The 18,483-nt window shown below is 36.9% G+C and overlaps 1 protein-coding gene across 2 annotated transcripts in view; it reads right to left on the bottom strand.

Annotated features, from left to right (window-relative positions):
- Positions 1 to 18,483, bottom strand: part of LOC121314228 (transcriptional activator GLI3-like) — a 113,604-nt gene that overhangs the window by 85,959 nt on the left and 9,162 nt on the right. The window contains exons 1-2 of one of the 2 annotated variants that reach the window (XM_041247261.1): positions 10,752 to 10,838; positions 6,427 to 6,506 (exon numbers count right to left, since the gene is read on the bottom strand). Coding sequence is in view for 1 of the 2 variants with exons in the window: in XM_041247260.1 (XP_041103194.1) it covers positions 10,752 to 10,875 (124 nt within the window). In the remaining variant the exon portion in view is untranslated. Of the gene's footprint in view, positions 1 to 6,426; positions 6,507 to 10,751; positions 10,915 to 18,483 lie in introns of those variants that run through there. The other variant, XM_041247260.1, reaches the window with a different exon arrangement.

The raw sequence follows: 18,483 nt of genomic DNA, 5'->3' as shown, positions 1-18,483 counted from the left end.
TGTAAACTTTCTTATGTTGTTATGGCAGCCGCTCTAATTACAACTTAAGTACTGTGGTGACAAACCACCTGGTATTACAGGCCACAGGATGGAAGGTTGAAACCCAGTGTTTTCTGAGGTACTTATTTTAAATATTAAACATTACAAGGCACAGAATAAAAAAGAAAAGAAAAAAGAATAACTATCACATTTAATGAATTGGTGCTTCAAAGCCATAGTTTAAAAGGTAGGAATGGTTTCACATTTGTTATTTTAACTGGGAAATTGCAGAAATACAGTAAGTGTCTTTTTCACCTGCTTGCCAAGCAGTCAGTACCAGAAAAGATTATACTAATTAAGCAGCTGCTAGTCTTTAGTAATTAAGTGCACAGGTGAAGGAAACTTAGTTGTCTAAATATAGTCACTCTTTGTCAAAGTCACACATTTACAAAAACAAATCACAAATGAGGCCAAGAAGGGCAGGCGCTTCCTTCAGGCCAGGAATAGAATTTAATTATGAGGTACTGGGCTGGAGTGCAGCAGCTACTGTTTCAACTGCTTGGTCACCTGTGCTGCAGCCTACCCTCTTTGTCTACAGCACCAATTTATACAAAAACTATTAAATAGAAAAGAAGGACAAGTTTGGTGTTTGTTTACCATCATGCAAAACAACAACAGTGCAAACAAAAAAAAAGAAGAGAGCATGGCAACAAATAACTTAAGCGCACACTTCAGAGTTCTTAAGCAGCTTGTTACAAGTTTGCAACACTGAAAGTTTTATTATCCATTCATTAAATATGTGTATATTGCAGAGGATACACCGATACAATGGTTCCAAAATCCATGCAAGAATTGCAAGTTTAATTATTACTTTACAAAAATAATTCTCACCATTAAATGAAATGATTTAAGTGCTTAAACTAAGCCTCTAGCATACCCTTAATAACAGTTACCGAGCTGCCAAGCATTTCATTATCATTACAGACTTTAACCAACTGCTGTTTATCTCCGGTGCAGGTCAATTGGTGAATAAACCAACAACAACATAACAAAGCATGGCCCACAATTATGCAAAGCAGATAAAGGACCTCTGTTAGCGGAGTTAGAAATGACTGATAGACAGCCTTAAAGGTAACTCTGCATAAACCGGAAACAACTATGTTTCTTGGCATTATTCTAGTCCTTACTGCTGAGGAAAATGGAAATCCTAATGTACCCTACTTTTGTAAACTATCACTCACAGATCAGTTGCTGTAATGGCACCCCTCACATGTTTGTTGCATCTCTCCATGTTGAACCCCCCCCCCCCCCCCCCCCCCCCCAAAAAAAAAAAAAAAAACATTACATGCCTTTCTAAAAAGTTTTAAATGAGTACTGTAGATAAGACCAATTTTATCTTAAATGTTCAAAAAATGTTAATATACATCAATCTCTAGTAGTATCTCTTCCTGTTACAAACACTCCCAGCTTCTGATCAACTAAAATATGGTCACAATTAAGTCCAACTTTCAAGTGGGGAGGAAGAAAGTTGGGAAAGTTTCTTCTTATCAGTGATATTAGCTTCTAAACACACCAATTTGCCTGTATCTGTAATTGCTTCGTAGATTTCTTATTTGGGGTCATTTGCATGATCTCACTTATCTAGAAGATATTCATGCAGGTCCATAAGCAAAGTTATCAGTCCTGTTCAGTGCTGGGCCAGTCCACAAACTGAAGTTTACTCAAGACGGAATTAGCTCCAAACAAGCCCCAGGCATTCTTCCTTGACAGTGAATGGTAAAACATAGGAAGTAACTCTAATGGTGATTTACAGCTCTGTTCTGTCACACATTTTTATGAAAAGAGTTTTTTTCTTTCTTCACAGCACTATTACTTCCCATTGAAGGTGCAATCAAAGTGAACGCAGGGTGTGGCTAATGCAATCTTTACGGTGTGTGTGCATGGGGCCCGGCCAGATAAAGAGAGCCCCCTTTTATTGCATTTCTTTTTTGCAGACTTGTCGCCTCCTGCTGTGAAACAGACAACAGTGTAAATGAAGAACCCAATTCCAGTAATGGAGGTGGTTAGTGGGGGAGAAGGCTGGGGGTAGGGGTTGGGGGTGGGGTGAGCATTATATTCTTAAGCAGACGTAAAACATACCTTGTTAAACAAACCAATGACTGACTGAGGAATTTAGTTTTGTAAAGAATCCTTGTAAATTCCAGGTATTTCAGCAGCCTTTGCAGCATGTGTCACTGTCTTCAAACAACCCAAGCTGCACTAAGGCTGCATAAAGTTAGTAACTAAGAATTTTAAAAATACACTATGGACCAGATTTATCAAGGTTATTAAACCAATACACATTGTAAAAGTCAAAGTGGTTAATCTTACATAACAAACATGATGCTTAATTTAAATTTCATCTCATTGTATAGGCCAGGATCAGTCTGGCCTCATGTTTTGTTTTCTGATGAAAGCCCTGTAGCTGATATTAACCTGAGTTTTAGTGTTGACTTCATGGCAATGAGTTATCTGCATTCTCTATTGTATTTAAAATATCAGTAAAAAAAAGATTAAGTAAGATTTGAAAGTCTAGTCCATATTAATATCCGATTAAAAGTTAATTTAAATACACACAGATGTAAAAAGAAAACAATTTCAAATATAAAGTGCCTTTGTCAGTAGTCAGTAGACCTACTTTTGTTTTCCTCTTTTCAAAGGTATTTCTTCAGGAAGGCCTTTTGTTTATTTTATTTAGCTCTCCTTTTTCTGTCCAATAAAATGCAATTCCGTATTATCTAGGTACTTATTTCTGCTGCCACGTTAACTCAAAAATCTAATGTCTCTTGCCACAGAACTCCGAGCAACAGTGTTTGGAACATTACTGACATTCACACTTCCTTTTCCCTTCTAGACTGAAGCTATTTGAACAGCAGAGACTAATGGATCTGAAGTATAAAATGCTTTAAGACTTCTGTTCCTAATCAATCACCAGAAATCAGTGACATCATTAGGGCCTTTGATCACAGATCCCCTTTCAAGTGCAGAATGGGCACTGCTGGGGTGACCCATGCAGACTGAGTGAAATGAGGAAACACCCTTGAGACAATTCACAGTGAAATATGAGCGAGACTCCAAAGCCCGCTCAGGAAAACCATCCTGCCCTAGAAGAACAGAAACCACATTCCTCTGCATCTGAACACACACACACACACACACACACACACACACACACACACACACACACACACACACACACACACACACACACACACACACACACACACACACACACAAAAAATGCTGGTAATCCTTTTAGGACTTTGCCTCTAGTGTTAATCGTTATAAAGAAAATGAATAACTAATATGCCAAAGAAGGCTTAAAAAGGATTTTTAGCACCAATTTATTTATTTAGTATGGCCATGGTTTTTTTTAACAGCATCCAGAGCTGTCGTTTTAGTGAATAATGAGCTATTTATTTTTATTGGATTTTTTAATATATATTTTTTTATTTATTTGTAACGCAATACAAATATGCTAACTGTTTCTCTGTAACCAGTTTCACAGGCAAGGCAGACCTTTGAAGAGATACAGAATTACAAAGAGTCTCCCTTTGGTTATTGTATCAATGACACTCGTCTCATCATCTCAAATTAAATTATGAACGTATTCAAATTTGAGATTATAACTAGCATTAAACATCACTGGATTAAAGGTTCAATCTAAGAACCACTTTCATTGGTTGTGGAGTGGTGGTGCAAATCGTTTTATTCCGAAATTAAAAATAAATTATAATTATAAAGATATTGTACATTTTTTTATTTTAATGATGAACATTCAGGATACCTCACATGTATGTATACATATATATTTGTGTAGCATTTTGTAGATATTTTATATCATAAACATCAAAGCTGTTCTTAGACAAATACTTTTTTTTTTTAAGTTAATAAATGTTCTTTGAATAAGGTCAGTATTTTCTTGAATAAAGACTTGTAGTGATGCAAGTATAGGTTGACTGCAAAAAAGTATCATGCTTAGAGACAATGCTCTATGCAGAGGAGCTAATAAAATAGAAAACCTTGCAGGAATTTCAGTGTCAAGACCTAGAGTACTCCTAGCATTTCAAGTAAATAGCCGCTTATCAACCTTAAGTCTGGATGCTAGACTGTAAATCATTTTCTTAACCCCTGAACGTCACATCTTCTGCAAAGAGACACAATTCTTTTTTTTTGACATTTATTGAATACCTTGTAAATAGATCACCAAATGCAAAGACACTTACATACAAGTAATGAAAAGGAATAACTGGATCGGAGATCAGCTTTTTGAATGTACTGCTAATCAATTTGTAGTAGTTATTTGTCAGTTCTCATGGCTGTACAGCTCATTGGTAATCAATAGATAACATGCAGTTCAATTTTTTTCCCAGCATTGTACATTGTAGCAGAATTCCTAGATGTGATTGTAAGATTTAGTACCTAATTGTATTGATGCTCAAGAAGAAACTATAACACGGCCTGGGTAGCAGGTGCTGTGTTTTACATGCTAATGCTTTTAGAAATACTTGATCTTAAGTTTGCTTCACAAATCACAGTTTTATGTTTTCCTCCAGATGCTATTATTCGCCTATTAGGGTAGGTAGAAAAATGCGGCCATTGACTGCAATTTTTTCATTTCAAAGAATCTAATCAGGCTCCAGAACTGAAGTCCCAGAAAGAAGCAGTTCATTACAGCTTCCATCAAGTGATCAATGATTTCATTAATAAGACAGATCACAAAACTGTCATATCACTGACACAGCTGTGAAAGATGATCACTGCCTTCTGCTCCATTTTCACAATCTGGGATTCAACGTGGCAGCTCAAGTCCTATTCAATATTTGCCGAGACGGGGGAAGAAAAGTGAAAATCCATTTCCAAACCAATTTTCAATTAGGATCCACAAGCTGTTATCACAGGTGTCGCAGAATAGGGTCCGTAAGTGGAAATGTCGTCTATCCGTTTTAAAATGAAACCTTATCTGTGGGAGCCACAAAGATGGCCGGGGACATCCTATCTGTAAATTACTTTTCATCCTGTGTTAACTGAACTTTACTTCTGTCATATGAGATTGCAGTTAATAATTTAAATGCCTGCCTAAAAGAACGGAATGTTTGTTTTTTTTCATTTAAATGTGTTGCCATGTAAACAACATATACAATTTTTTGAGTAACGTCATTTTTTATAGCCTACTTGCCCTCAAATATGAAATAAAAGGCTTTGCACTTGTGCATTCTAAAGATCATTTCCCCCCTTAGCATTCACCCTGTGATTTCTCAGTTGCAAATTCTCCTGTACCGGCATGTCATTAATTCAGCACCCAAGTAGTCGAAGCGTTTCTCTCACATCTTTCAGTCTCCTTTTTTTTTTTTAGCAAATTATCCCATGACGGCGGATTTATTCAGTCAAAGACCGTAGACTTTCAGAGGCAACAAAAGAATCAAGACTTTCTGGTCCACCTGCCTGGCGAATGATGAGGCAGGGAAAAGCCTCCCCCAGAGAAACCAATCAAACCATTGTGTGGCACAGTCAGACCTTTTCAACTGTCAAGCCAGGAGAGCAGGAAAAGAGATGAAAGAACTCAGGATGAAGCTACCATTTACTGAGCCATGTGGGAATGCTATCGTGAGACTTAGTAATTGCAATGGAACTCAACTTTTTATAACTTACTGAGAGAAGGGGGGGAAAAACAGCATCAATCGGATCCAGAGAGAACTCGAAAATCCATTTTGATAATTTCTACCGAAGTCCACGACTGTTCAGTGAAAACTGGTGTCTTTTATTATTATTTTTTTATTTTGTATTTTTTTACTTAAACATTGAGAAAAATTTTGGCTAATGCATACGTCATTGATTGAAGCTTATTTCTTTAGGATTTACCTTTTCTTCAGTTATCTACTGATGACTACACCCTCACCAAATAAAAACCCTCTACACAAAATGTTATCCAAAATTACTTATACAGTGTAATTTTAAATACATTATAATTGTGATTCCAAGCATAAAATACATTTCAACATTTAAAAAAAAAAAAAAAAGTAACCTGAAGATTTTAATGTTAATTGATGTAAATGCATAATGCTGTTCATACATGTAGAATATAGTACCATAGAACCTGCCATACATCTGATTGAAACATAGTAGTTGCTTTATTAATGCTGGGGCATTATAAATTAACAAAGTCAGGTACATCAGTGTATCTAAAACACCAAAATACAGTACTGCATATAGACTATACCAAAAAAAAAAAATCTGCAAAAAAACTGCAGTAATACAGCATTTGGCAATTTACAAAACAGCAATCCAAGAACAGTTGTAAGGCTTGTGTTTAATTGTCAATACACAATAAGTGGTTCAATAGGTTTTACTAGGAGACTGCAGAAGGTATAGAGCAGCTGTTTAGGCTTGCTTACAAATGTCACTCACATTTCTCTTTTATTCTCGCTTCCTGTATCCCTCCTTCTTAAAGGTCAACCCCAGCAATATGCGGGAACAATAATTCAAACCTGTGATTTAAAGGTGGAGACAAACATTCCAAACATAGCGTAACTAATACAAATGACTTATTTTCTGTCGTACACAATTCTTACCATAATTTCTCCGGCCATCCCAAAATAATCCGACAGTTTAGGGCGTTTTTTTTTAAACTAAAGCGTGTGTTAATCCAAAGTAAAGGAGTAAAGAAAAGAAAGAAAAAAGAAAAAGGCTGCACACAACACAAACTGGTTCTGAAGGTTGGCAACGTTGTGAAAAAATATTGTTTACGTTTTTTAACTGTACAGTAAGTGTATTAATCCTTTGCTTTCCTGTTACGTTTTCCGTGAACTCAGTGACAGCCTATAAAAGGTGAAACTACACTCCCAAACGCAGTGCCTGTGGGTCTGCAGTAATACTCCTCTCGTGTTTTCTGGTCTGGTATTTATATGCAACTCAACCTACTCTGTCCTGCTAAGAGCTGAATTTAATGTTTTACACACATGACAAAATGTGCATTGATCAGTTTCCATCTGTACTGTCCTGTGTAAATGACACGTGCCAGAGGTTCATCAGTTAATAGAGGGTATCGTATCATAGGTTCCATATGATAGAATCTACTGTTGCATCTAGTAAGTTTTCTTAAAACAGCTGTTTTGCAAATGTTTACATCAAATTCCTATATATCAAACTGCATGCAACATGACTAGTGTGTTAACCTTTTGGTTTCCAATTACTATTAGGAATGCCTCACGAACAAGTGCTTTGTTTTAACCGCTAACAAAGAAAGCGTAAATGGGTCTCTAGCAGTTAATGAGAAAATGCACTATTGTAGCCTAAGCCACTGGCAGGGAAATGTAAAAGTGATTTCTCAAAGTGCTTGGATATTACTGACAGTAAATTCAATATAAAACTTGTTAGCAGACTGATTTTAAGGCCAGTATATTCAATACAAAGGTGTTAGTTAGGTGGGCAGAGCCAGCAAATTCAATACTTGAGGTGTTAGTCAAGGGATCTTAGAGCAAGCTAATTCAGCAAAGAGAGACGGTGCAACGAAGCAACAGCAAGGCAGTCTGCAATTAGGTTGCACAAAGAACAATGATCCACAAGTCAGCTCTTGAGACATCTCCTATAAAAACAATGTTTAGATACCCCCCCCCCCCCCCCAGTTTTCTTCAATCTGGACACTCTGAAGAAATACATCTCTCCCTTCCACCCCAACAACCCCAGGAATACAAAGAGAAACGGACCCTTTCTCAAATCAAAATGCATCTCTCATTTTTAATCCTTGGTTTGTCCAATTCTCAACGGGAGCTTAAGTTAGAGAGCCAAGTTCTCTTTTATAAAGCAACCATCTTGCACTAATTTCCTAGCTCATGCAGCACCTCCAGTAATAATATATTCTGCCTAAAAATAATACTACTAAAAGCTCTCTGTTTTGACTACATTGCCTTATGTCCCGCTTCACAAGGACCCTATTAGAAGGAATGCCTGTAGACCTCTATCTAATTAGCTTTAATTGAGTTAGCTTTCTCATTTGGGTTCAAGTTACTTTCTGACTAGGCTATACGTTTGGTTTATATCATGGTAAAAAATATTTTCTTAGGCACTTCCTGAGAAGTGGCAGTCATGATCACTGGCATCTGGCAACAATTACCTTTTGTTCCTAGCAGTGGGGGAAGGGTTAAAGGAGGAGAGTTGTATTTCACTTGATAAGAACTCAGCATGTTTTGCAGAGCTGAAAGGGGAACCCAAAACTAAAAGAAAGAAAAAATCAGGATCCTAGCTTGCCATAGACTTAGCAAACCTATAGAAATAAATCTTTAACGAACACAAGAGAATCCCTATTTGTACTATTTGTGTATACAACAAATCACAAATAACCTCAAATAACATATACAGTACTATCAGCTTATTTTTTTTCATTTCAGTGAGTCACTTTCCACGTTTCTGTCTTCAGCAGCCTTGTTTAAATTGTTTTACTTTCTTTTCACTGTAAATTTTTAAACTTATTTAAATTGTCTAAACTACACTTCCATAAACTACACACGTATAGAAATTGCTGAGCACAGCTACACATCTTAGTTTTGCATAGGCAATGACAATAAGTGTGCAATGACAGAAAGGGGGAGGGAGAGGGGCTGGGGGACTTTAAACAAAATGCTCTGAATGACTTGGCTATAATGTATAGTATTAGGTATTTGTTTTATTTTTTAACCTGCCCCCTCCAGCTTCTAGCAACCAGGCAACATGTGATTAAATAAATACATATTAAATACATTATGAAAGTGTGTAAACCCCTGCATTTCCAAGCAATTTGGGAATTTTACCAAGTAGCATTCGTGCCAGGGCCTTGGCATTACTTGGGGTTTTGTCAGCTTCTAAATAAACACAAGATGCAAGATAGTCTGTAATGTATGTATGATTTTTTTATACTACCCTCACACAATAAAATCTGTTTCATAAAACAATTTGCCAAGCCACAATGGCATGTGAGAATCACCTTCAAGCTCAAATTAGTGAGGTTCAGACACATTTCCAAGCCTCCACTTGGACTAACTTCCTGTAATAGCATAAAAATCTCATATATGGAGTGCAAAATGACCTACAAAGTCATTAACCATGTCTACACACTGATAGCTTTTGATGTCTTCAAGTAAGGACTCCTAATGACAACACTTTGGCAACTTACAAATCACCCCACAATTACGACTGCAGACGTCCCCAGTGCTGTGCTGCCCTCAAAGAAGCATTTGATGTTTTTTGCAAACTGAACAGCTGCTTTGTAAAGCAGGGACCAGCTTGGCTGTTGTGTCACTGTTGCCTCTTTTCCACTGTACAACCGAGCCGTGCCGGAGCCGTACCAACCCCTCACGGTGTGGTTAAGGACAGCCTGGGTTGTTTTTCCACTGCAGAACCGAGCCGTGCTACTGACATCACAAGCAACGAAAGACAGTTGTTATTAATTATTGTTATTAATTAACTCAGTTTGACAAAAGATGTGCAAACAAATGGTGTTCAAAAATTAACAGACCAATGGTACAGCTGTATCTTGTATTGCTATATTTTGTAAATATACAGTGCTCCCTCGCTATAAGGCTCTCGATTATAACGCACCTCGGATACTACAGCAAGTCCCCCAATTCCCTACACTAGTGATTCATACAATAGTTCTACAGTAAATACAGTATCGGTGTTGTTCAAACTATAAACATCTTCTCAGTCTAACTTCCGTTTCTGTCTCTCCCTTGTGATACAGTATCTGAACTGAAGAAAAGCTGCGCTGGCACTTTATAACACAGCCATTTTATTCAACATTTGTTTTATAACTAAATAAATATTAGGCCTTTTATCTTTCCTACTGTATTTACTTTTTTGCTGTGAGAGGAGCTGTGGCTGCGGCTCTCTCCAGGAGATGAGACACTTCAGCTTCGCTTCAGCCCAACTCCAGCAGCTGAACTTGCTGTACTGCCATGTTTGTAATTTATCTTTCTGGTGTACTGACTGATGCAATGTAATGACAAAAATCTTTAAACCCGCCCCTGGCCCGGCTTGGCTCCGTGCCAGATTCAGATGTCTTGTGAGGCCAGAGTGTCATGGTTTGGTTCTCGCTCGGCTCGACAAATAGCCAGTGGAGAACCACACGTACCCGTACTATACCGAGCCCTCACGTGTTGGATGTGCCAGTGAAGAAGGGGTATGTGTGAGCTATGGACTAGAGAACCTGTGTGATGTGACATCATGGGCAAGTTTAATTTAACTGTGCCTGAGACATACCCATTTAACACTGAGAACAAGCACGATACTCACAAAAAGGAGATGTAAAATGATTAAAGAAATAATAAAACATACTACCAAAAACAACTTATTTTGTACTAGATACCTGACGACTGACAAAAAAAGAAAGAAATACACAGACATACAGACAGACAGACAGAAAGTGGAAAGAATAACTGAATACATTCCTGAATTGATACAACAGTTACGTGTCACTTTTTATAACATAGTAAGCATTTTGCATAGAGTTTGAGAAAAGAAAAGAAAGAAAGATGTGTTCATACTGTAATGTGACAGCAAGAACCAGTTTAAAAATGTAACCACCCTCTACTTCATCTATTCTTTAAATTTAAATAAAAATCAAAAAACAAAGATCCAGGTGCATTCGCACATAAGAGGGCAACAAAGGACACATAAAGGGGACAGAGAGAGACAGAGAGAGAGAGAGAGAGAACATGACGACTGGTTTTGGCTGCTTGTAAATCCCTTTAGTTACTCACCATTGGAAGTTGTACTGGAGGCAACTGCTTTCTCGCTAACATCTGTTCGAGTAGAGCCCTTCACAACAGAGTTTTGAACTTTATTTTTCTCAGCTGCGGTGGTGGTGTGGGACTGGGCTTCCATGATGGCTTCTCATTACTTAAACTGTCTTTGCTTTGACTCCTAGGATAACAGAGAAAACAATTTCAACTAACCTGCTAGATTCTTTTCTTAAACGTCACCTGAGTTTGCCCGTAAAATCTGTGCTAGTTGAGCTTATCAGATAGTTGGGCTGGGTCGATCAATTTTATCTAACATTTACTGGTGAACAAAAAAACAGATAAAACAGTGATATGTTAACTCCTTACAAGTTCCCAGCAAAATTCAAATACAATTTGCCCAGGTTTTCTGATTTTTAAAATAAACATAACCTATAAGTCAGTTAAAGTCAGTTAAAACAACCAGTAACCACACCCCACATCTGAAAAAAATATAATAATAAAATAAAACTAGCATCTAATAAATAATAGGAAACTGACCTTCCTTAAAATATTTAATTGTGTGTACTTTCCATTTGATAAAACAGCATGATTCACAAAGAACACAATTACCCCTCCATATCTAAGCTTTAAAAATTACAGGCCCAGTTTGTAAAATGTCCGTACATACTATCATTTAATCTTTTTTGGGGGATAACTTTAGATGTAACTTTGCAAGGATATAGATGAATATATGCTTTTCACTCTCTTTACCCCAAAACATAAATCTGCTTTGAATAGTAGAGTATTTCTATTCCCTTTGAAGAGCATCCTACTTGAATTTCAACACAATAACAACATCTGCAAGTAATCCTTGTAAAAGCACCCTAATTATACCATAGCACAAACAAAGCAATACAAAACAAACAAAATATCCCCTTTAATCATTTGCACATGAAATCAACAGTATTAATCAATTGAATCACTACCCTAATTGTTCAATAAAATATTACACTTTACAACATTTGTTCAAGTTCAGCTAGCGGGTACACATGCTGAACATTTACAAAAAAAAATATTGGTGCAGCAAATCATAAAATAATCAAAGTTATCCTCTTTCACATAAGGATCTACAAATTTAGAGAAGCCTGTTGTCATTCAGTCAGTGGCACATGATAATGATATACAACTAAATGTACACTTGATATACTGTAAGAAACAAACCTATAGAAATGACTCATGGCACTGCACACACAGAAATGTTTATATAGCAAGGTCCATGAAGGACAGGAGGCAAGTGCTCATCGTAAAACCAAACACCAGTTACACCCAACCTTCCTATACTTCCTATACTATACACTATACACCATTCATCTGAGTTCATCCAGGTAAAAGAAACATTCCTCTCTCAAAGCAAATGTTCACAGTTCCTCAGCATTCAACCATGGCTAACTCTTTTGTATTTTTCCAACAGGCCTGAAATACAGAGCACAATTAAATCCAGGCCCGTTCCAACTTAATCCTTCTCAAACCAGCAATCAGCAGGTGTGTCTTTTCTCCTAAAACCATGAATGTAGACTTGGGCTAACCTCCTCTTAGTAAAGCACACTGTAACATGCCACTAACAAGTAACAGAATTAGGAGATTCCCTGATCTCTGAGCTAAAGTGTGGTGTCGCTAACACTGTCATTGAAATGACACGAAGAACACAAGACGTACTGAACTTTTAAAACAGGTGTGTCAAAAGGCTGATTTCGAAAGGACGCCCTCTGAAAGTATTTTTTAATGGGCACTGAACAGAGACCACGTGAAATCCTTTAGGACTCCCTTAAGTAAGGTTTTCTAAAAAATCCTGGATAAATTAATGCTTTGCCGCAAAAGCAAGCTTGTATTATTATGCCATTGTATTAAAACATCAAGAAAATAAACGACGTCCCTTTACACTGACGGATAATTACGATAACATGTCTTTCTACAAAACCCATCCTTCCACCACTTCTATCCTGTGATCTACTCCTTTTTTTCTGCTGCCACATACTATTTTTTCATATCGGTTTCCTTTCTTTAATCTCACCCCCCCTCCTATTATATATATATATATATATATATATATATATATATATATATATATATATATATATATATATATATATCTACGGGACTGAAGTTGTATTCATTTCATTAGCCAATGCATTGCATCCACTGGGAAGAGCTGTCTGGAACAGCAGTGTCACAGCATTCATCATCATTACATCAGCAGCGGGGAAGTTCATACTGATGGTTATCAACACCGAGAGCACTCTGATCACTGTGCAAGCAAACATAGCATGTTTAATTTTTAAGAAATGACTCTGGGTATTCGGGGGTTCATCTGTGCCACTTTGATCCACACCACTGGGAGTGTTCTTCAGGGATACAATAAAACCTCAAACAGTGTGAAGTGTGAACAGCCGCCGTGTGGGGGGAGGCAAGAGAGAACGAGCAGGAAATCACAGGAGTTTCTCAAGCAGAAAGGACTCTTTATCAATCTTATCAAAATTGCTTACACCCCATCTTGGGAATTAAAAAATAAAACAACAAATTCCGTCTCTTAGAAGCACATTTACTTTAAAAAACCTGTGCTGAGGTGCTTGGGGGGGGTGGGGGGGCTCATTCCCAAGCTTCTGGTACTTACTGCCTTCTATTGCAGAGCAACAGTATAAACCCAGGTGCAAATTCTGGGCTTCTGCTCACCTGCAGTGATAAACCCTTGGTGTTTCATTTTTCTTTTTTTTTTTTTTTTTTTTTTTAATAAAACCATTGATTGGGCTCAGCAAGCTTTTGGAACCGCACGCTGTGTATGAAAGAGCTAATTCATTTGGGACACTCCTCTCCTCTTAGCCGTGTGGGTGCTATTCATCAACCAAACTCTCAGATTCTGAATTTCATATCTAACACATTTTTAACTTCCCAACAGATTTCATTACAAGGGCCAGAGTGGTCAGATAACAATGAAGAGGACAATGTTTTTTTTAGGTTTTTTGTGGGTTTTTTTGCAAGTCCTTTTTTGACAACTGGCCTCCATTACAAAAAATAACATAAATAATCATATGTTTTAGTTTAGTTGTGCCATCTGACATTCTTCAATATTGATCCAGTTAGATTCCTTAAAACACAGTTAGAAAAAGAGACCAAATGACAGATATTGTGTGTCTACATATTTAGAAATAAAACACTAACTAACCTATTTTATAGTTTCACTTATCTAAATGTTGACAATATTTAGTCAACACTGAGAGATTTTAATATCAACAGGACTTGCCTGGTTAAATACAGGTTAAATAAAATACAATTACAATATATTTCCTAAATCATTAAGTAAAATAATGAAATCAAGATGAGTACACTTCTGTACCGTGGGTGAGATGGACTTGTGAGGTAGAAAATAATCTGACACCAAAAGGTGTCAACAGAACTGTTTAATACACAACCTAGTCGACAGCTACTGAATTCAAATAATTTTTAAACAGAGAGGAAAATCCTTCTTTATCTTTTTCAAGGGCAACTCTGCATTTTGGCTTCATCATGCTGTTAGCAGCTTCTAGTATTTCTAATAAGATTATCCTTGTGTGCAACTCCATGTCCCAGACCTTTCCACTTAAGATGCTTTAGTGAGCTGCTATGGGACCGAATGAATTTCGTGACAAAATGAGTTGAGAGCATCTTACATTTGTGGGTAACAAACAGACATGATGTAATCTTAATGCTTACAAAATGATTTGCTCTTGCTAGCACACAGATAACAGCAAAGCTAAAATAACACATGAATACATCTTTCATGTTGTTAAGTCTCTGCATTTCACATTTAACATCTGAATGCAGATTTGGATATTTTTCTTTAATGATCTTCTGTTGGTTCAGATATCTGCAGGACTTCTTTTGGTTTAACTAAATACACGTGCAGAGGTTTTATCTTCATTACACAATGTATTTAACCTATTCAACCAATCTGGACTAGAACATTTATCTAATGCTGTAAGAGCCATGTTTCAACAGAAGGCACCACAGTCTTATTTCTGCATTTCAATGATCAGTTTCACATAACAAGTCGAACTTACATTTGGAACAGCTTATTTCCTTCTGCCACACCAAGTGTGTGTTTGGTTTTGGAATTCAATAGCAAAAACCACACTTGTTCAGCCTGCAATTCAAACAAGACTATATTAAACAGATTAAGGGATAAAGAGGAAGGCTTCTGAGAGTTCTCTGTTTTAACCCAATTTTTACATTAAAGCTTCATCAGCGTGATCAAGTCTGATGAACTAACAGTTGACTGCTGTACACCACAGCAAATCTGCAGCAGAGTGTGGTAAATCATAGCCGAATCCCTGTGAACGTATGGTAAAGCACATGTAAGCAAGGTACACCATGACATAAGCAGGGTAAACATGCAAATTTACCTGTGTAAACATTTATACAGAAACCTATGTTAGAAAAATACCATTGGTATACCAGTGTGTTTCCCTGAAGAAACCACAGCATACCACAGCATCACTGGCAACGGCAACAGAATTGACTTTTCATTACTGTGGTATCAATCAACAAACAGTTCACCGCATTGTAACAGTCCTGGTATTGCATACCTTCCGTTGCCTCTTAGAAATCTGCTTTGTAGACACTCTTAATGCATTAGGGATGCTGAACCAAGCATCTGCTGTTGTCGGTGGGGGGGGGGGTCTCAATTAATTTCATGTGTAGCTATTTAAGTAACTCTGGTCTCTAGACCATTGTTCTACAACTGGCCGTTATTGATCTACCAGTGGCTGCAGTCCTCTTACCTGTCAAAATGGATGGGTTTGAAAATGACACTCCCCTTATGGCAAACTTACTTCTAGTTTTCAAACAACGCTGCTTTCAAAACTATGTGCTTGATAAGTGCTCTGGATAAATATAAAGGTTGTCTAGTATAAAACAAAAAATACCTTACACTGCAGAATATCACCTTGATTCTAGTTTCCACCCTTGGCCAAGTGTATTAAAACAATCCAGAGCTTGTACTCACAAAACAAAAATATCTTTCACACATTTCAGGGAGGTAAACTTAAAAAAAAAAAGACAAAACAACAGCATTTTTTTTTTTTTTAAATCAGTGAATTGTGCAAGTATGGAACGTGGGGACGTTAAAAGGGTTTTGTGAACTACAAACTTGATTTAAATAATTAAAAGGGGATTTAAAAGAAGAGTCCTTACCAAAACAATCCTTAAAACAACTCTTAGTTTCACAAATGGGGTCCTATATGTGTAGAACACTTGTGTGCATACAAAAGAATGAAAATCACACTGCAGACATGCAATTATGTCAACACTAAAGCTGCTATCTATATTACAATTAAAACCTCTTTGAAATAACTATTGTTTATAGCTACATGAATCACCACAAGTCATTTCTTACAGGGTGTCTTATTGCACAACCAGTAGCTTGTAACCCGCTCATACTGTAGGTTGTTGTCAATAAGTGGTTAATGGTTAATGCCTGTTGTGCCAACATGTTTTACCAATGCAACAGACTGAACTTGTGCTGGACAAGGTACCTACAGCCACACTTTTGGTCCCTCTTTGAACAGTTTGCAATTTTGTCATTTAAATGAACTTTTTAAACTCACAGGGAAGATTGATTAATGATAGCTAAATCTGCCTCTGATAAGTTAAATGGCTACGGGCAACAAGCATGTGGAATAGCAAACAAAAAGGCAATCAGCTAGGCAAAACAGCACTCTTATCAGCCCCATTAGGACCCTAAGTGAGAAATTATTCTACTTTCACACAGACCTATTTATCAAGTGTAAGTGATGCCTCCCTTAAGTATAACATTTATTTAAAGACTCTCTGAGATTTCTAAACAGAATTATTGCAGGCTTATCAATTCCCTAATTAGCAGTTCTTGCCTAGATAAAAAAAAAAACAAGAACAGAGATTAATCAGACTAGAAAAATCTTATTTTAATCCTGTACAGCTACAGTGAAGAAGAAGAAGCTATAAAAACTATTCCCCGGTATTGAAGCTAACATGATATCCTTTTAACAACAGTGTAGGAAGGCACTACAAACGAAACATCAGAAAGCAGAACCAGCTCTCCAATCTTCTTTAAACAAAGGAAGGCCTCTGTTTGTTTAAAATTTAAATAGCTGTCTGAGGTGGCTAAAACTAAAGAAAAAAAACACATCTGAATGTTTTATACACACGACAAAAAACATTACAACATATGTAAGGTTCTTTTATGTACATTCGCAATAATAACTGGACAGCGTACTTTACGACACACTGCAGTGAGCACATGACATAAATTTATGGATCGAAAGAAAAAATTGTAAAACCTTCATGTTGTAAACAAAAGTGATATATTCCCTTTGCAAATCCCAGATGTCATGAATTCCAAAGATAATGGTCATGTCCATAATGATGGACTTCAGTAGCCTTACATAGGTAATGCACAAAAGCATCCTGCTTGTTAGCAAGGAGCTACACTTGGCAAACTCTTTCAAGTGGTCTATACTGCTGCCAGCTAAATATCTCATTAGAGTTCATCCGGTCAGACTTCATAAGATGACCTGTCTTGTTAAAATTATTATTTTTGAATATGTCTGTGGCAGTCTACTTTTTAAGATCATGCTCTCCTGGCAAACTGATTTAATTGCAAATATTTTTTTTCCCCCTATATCATTCAGAATGTATGTAATAAACTAGAAATGGGAGTTTTTGTGCACAAAAACAAAGCATCACTGGTAGCATAATCAGAAGGGCATGTCATTATCAGATTGAATGACTGTAATCATGAAGTAATATGGAAATGAGATAAAGAACTGTATCAGTGATATCCAGATGTTAAAAAGAATGTGGCAGTGAAAAGGTTAATTTCTATCATAGAACTTTATTGAAAGAATCATACAATACAACTGTGTACCAACTATAAAATCCATAAGTCAAAGTATGTGGCCTGTATCACTGATATGGCCAGAGGTTCAATCAATGCATCAGTAAAATGGGACTGGAGTAAGGAAATCAAAGAATGCAGCTGTGTACCAAACACAAGGAAAATAACTCAGAGCGTACTGTCTCAATGCAGATGTAAATTCACAAAGTCACATGATCTCAATACGGTAGCCACACTGGGTCAGAGGTCAATGGCATGTAACCATGAAGTCACTACCTCAAGCCAGAATCTCTTAGTGCTAGGGCAAATATCTGAACAGATTTTTTTTTAACTTATATTCAAAGGCAAACAAAATAAATAAAAATCTGCCAGAAATTACATCATTTGTTTTGTGGTCCTTTAACTAAGGTGAATTAGGCCTTTACATTTCCTTAGTTCTGGGATATTTTTCTAATTTATACAATGTTACATATACTGTAATGGCTTTAAAGTTTTGCAAGTAAATGAATAGTCAAAAACTTGTCTGAGTCTTGAACGGATATCCAAACATGAAAATTCCACATTCATCCCAGCACTAATATCTCCAAGTGTTATGCCCAGCTTCCATTTGCCTTGTTTCCACTTGTTTTCTACTTGAAGGCCTTTTGAAATCTGTCATGTTCGTTTCCATTGGCAGAAGAATGATTTAATCATGGACTGAACAGGGGCTCAGACAGTACAAGATCTGACTTTGCACTGAGAGAATCTGTTTTGCATCAGTCGCTGAGGTGGAGGAAGTGACACAACTTGTGTCCAAATGCAAATAACATTACATGATATTAGCATTAGTAGGTGTGGCAGGTTTACAAACTCAAACAAGCCACC

Source organism: Polyodon spathula, chromosome 4 (genome assembly GCF_017654505.1).
Source record: "Polyodon spathula isolate WHYD16114869_AA chromosome 4, ASM1765450v1, whole genome shotgun sequence".
Lineage (NCBI taxonomy): Eukaryota > Metazoa > Chordata > Actinopteri > Acipenseriformes > Polyodontidae > Polyodon > Polyodon spathula.
This window is presented reverse-complemented; position numbering and strand designations above follow the sequence as displayed.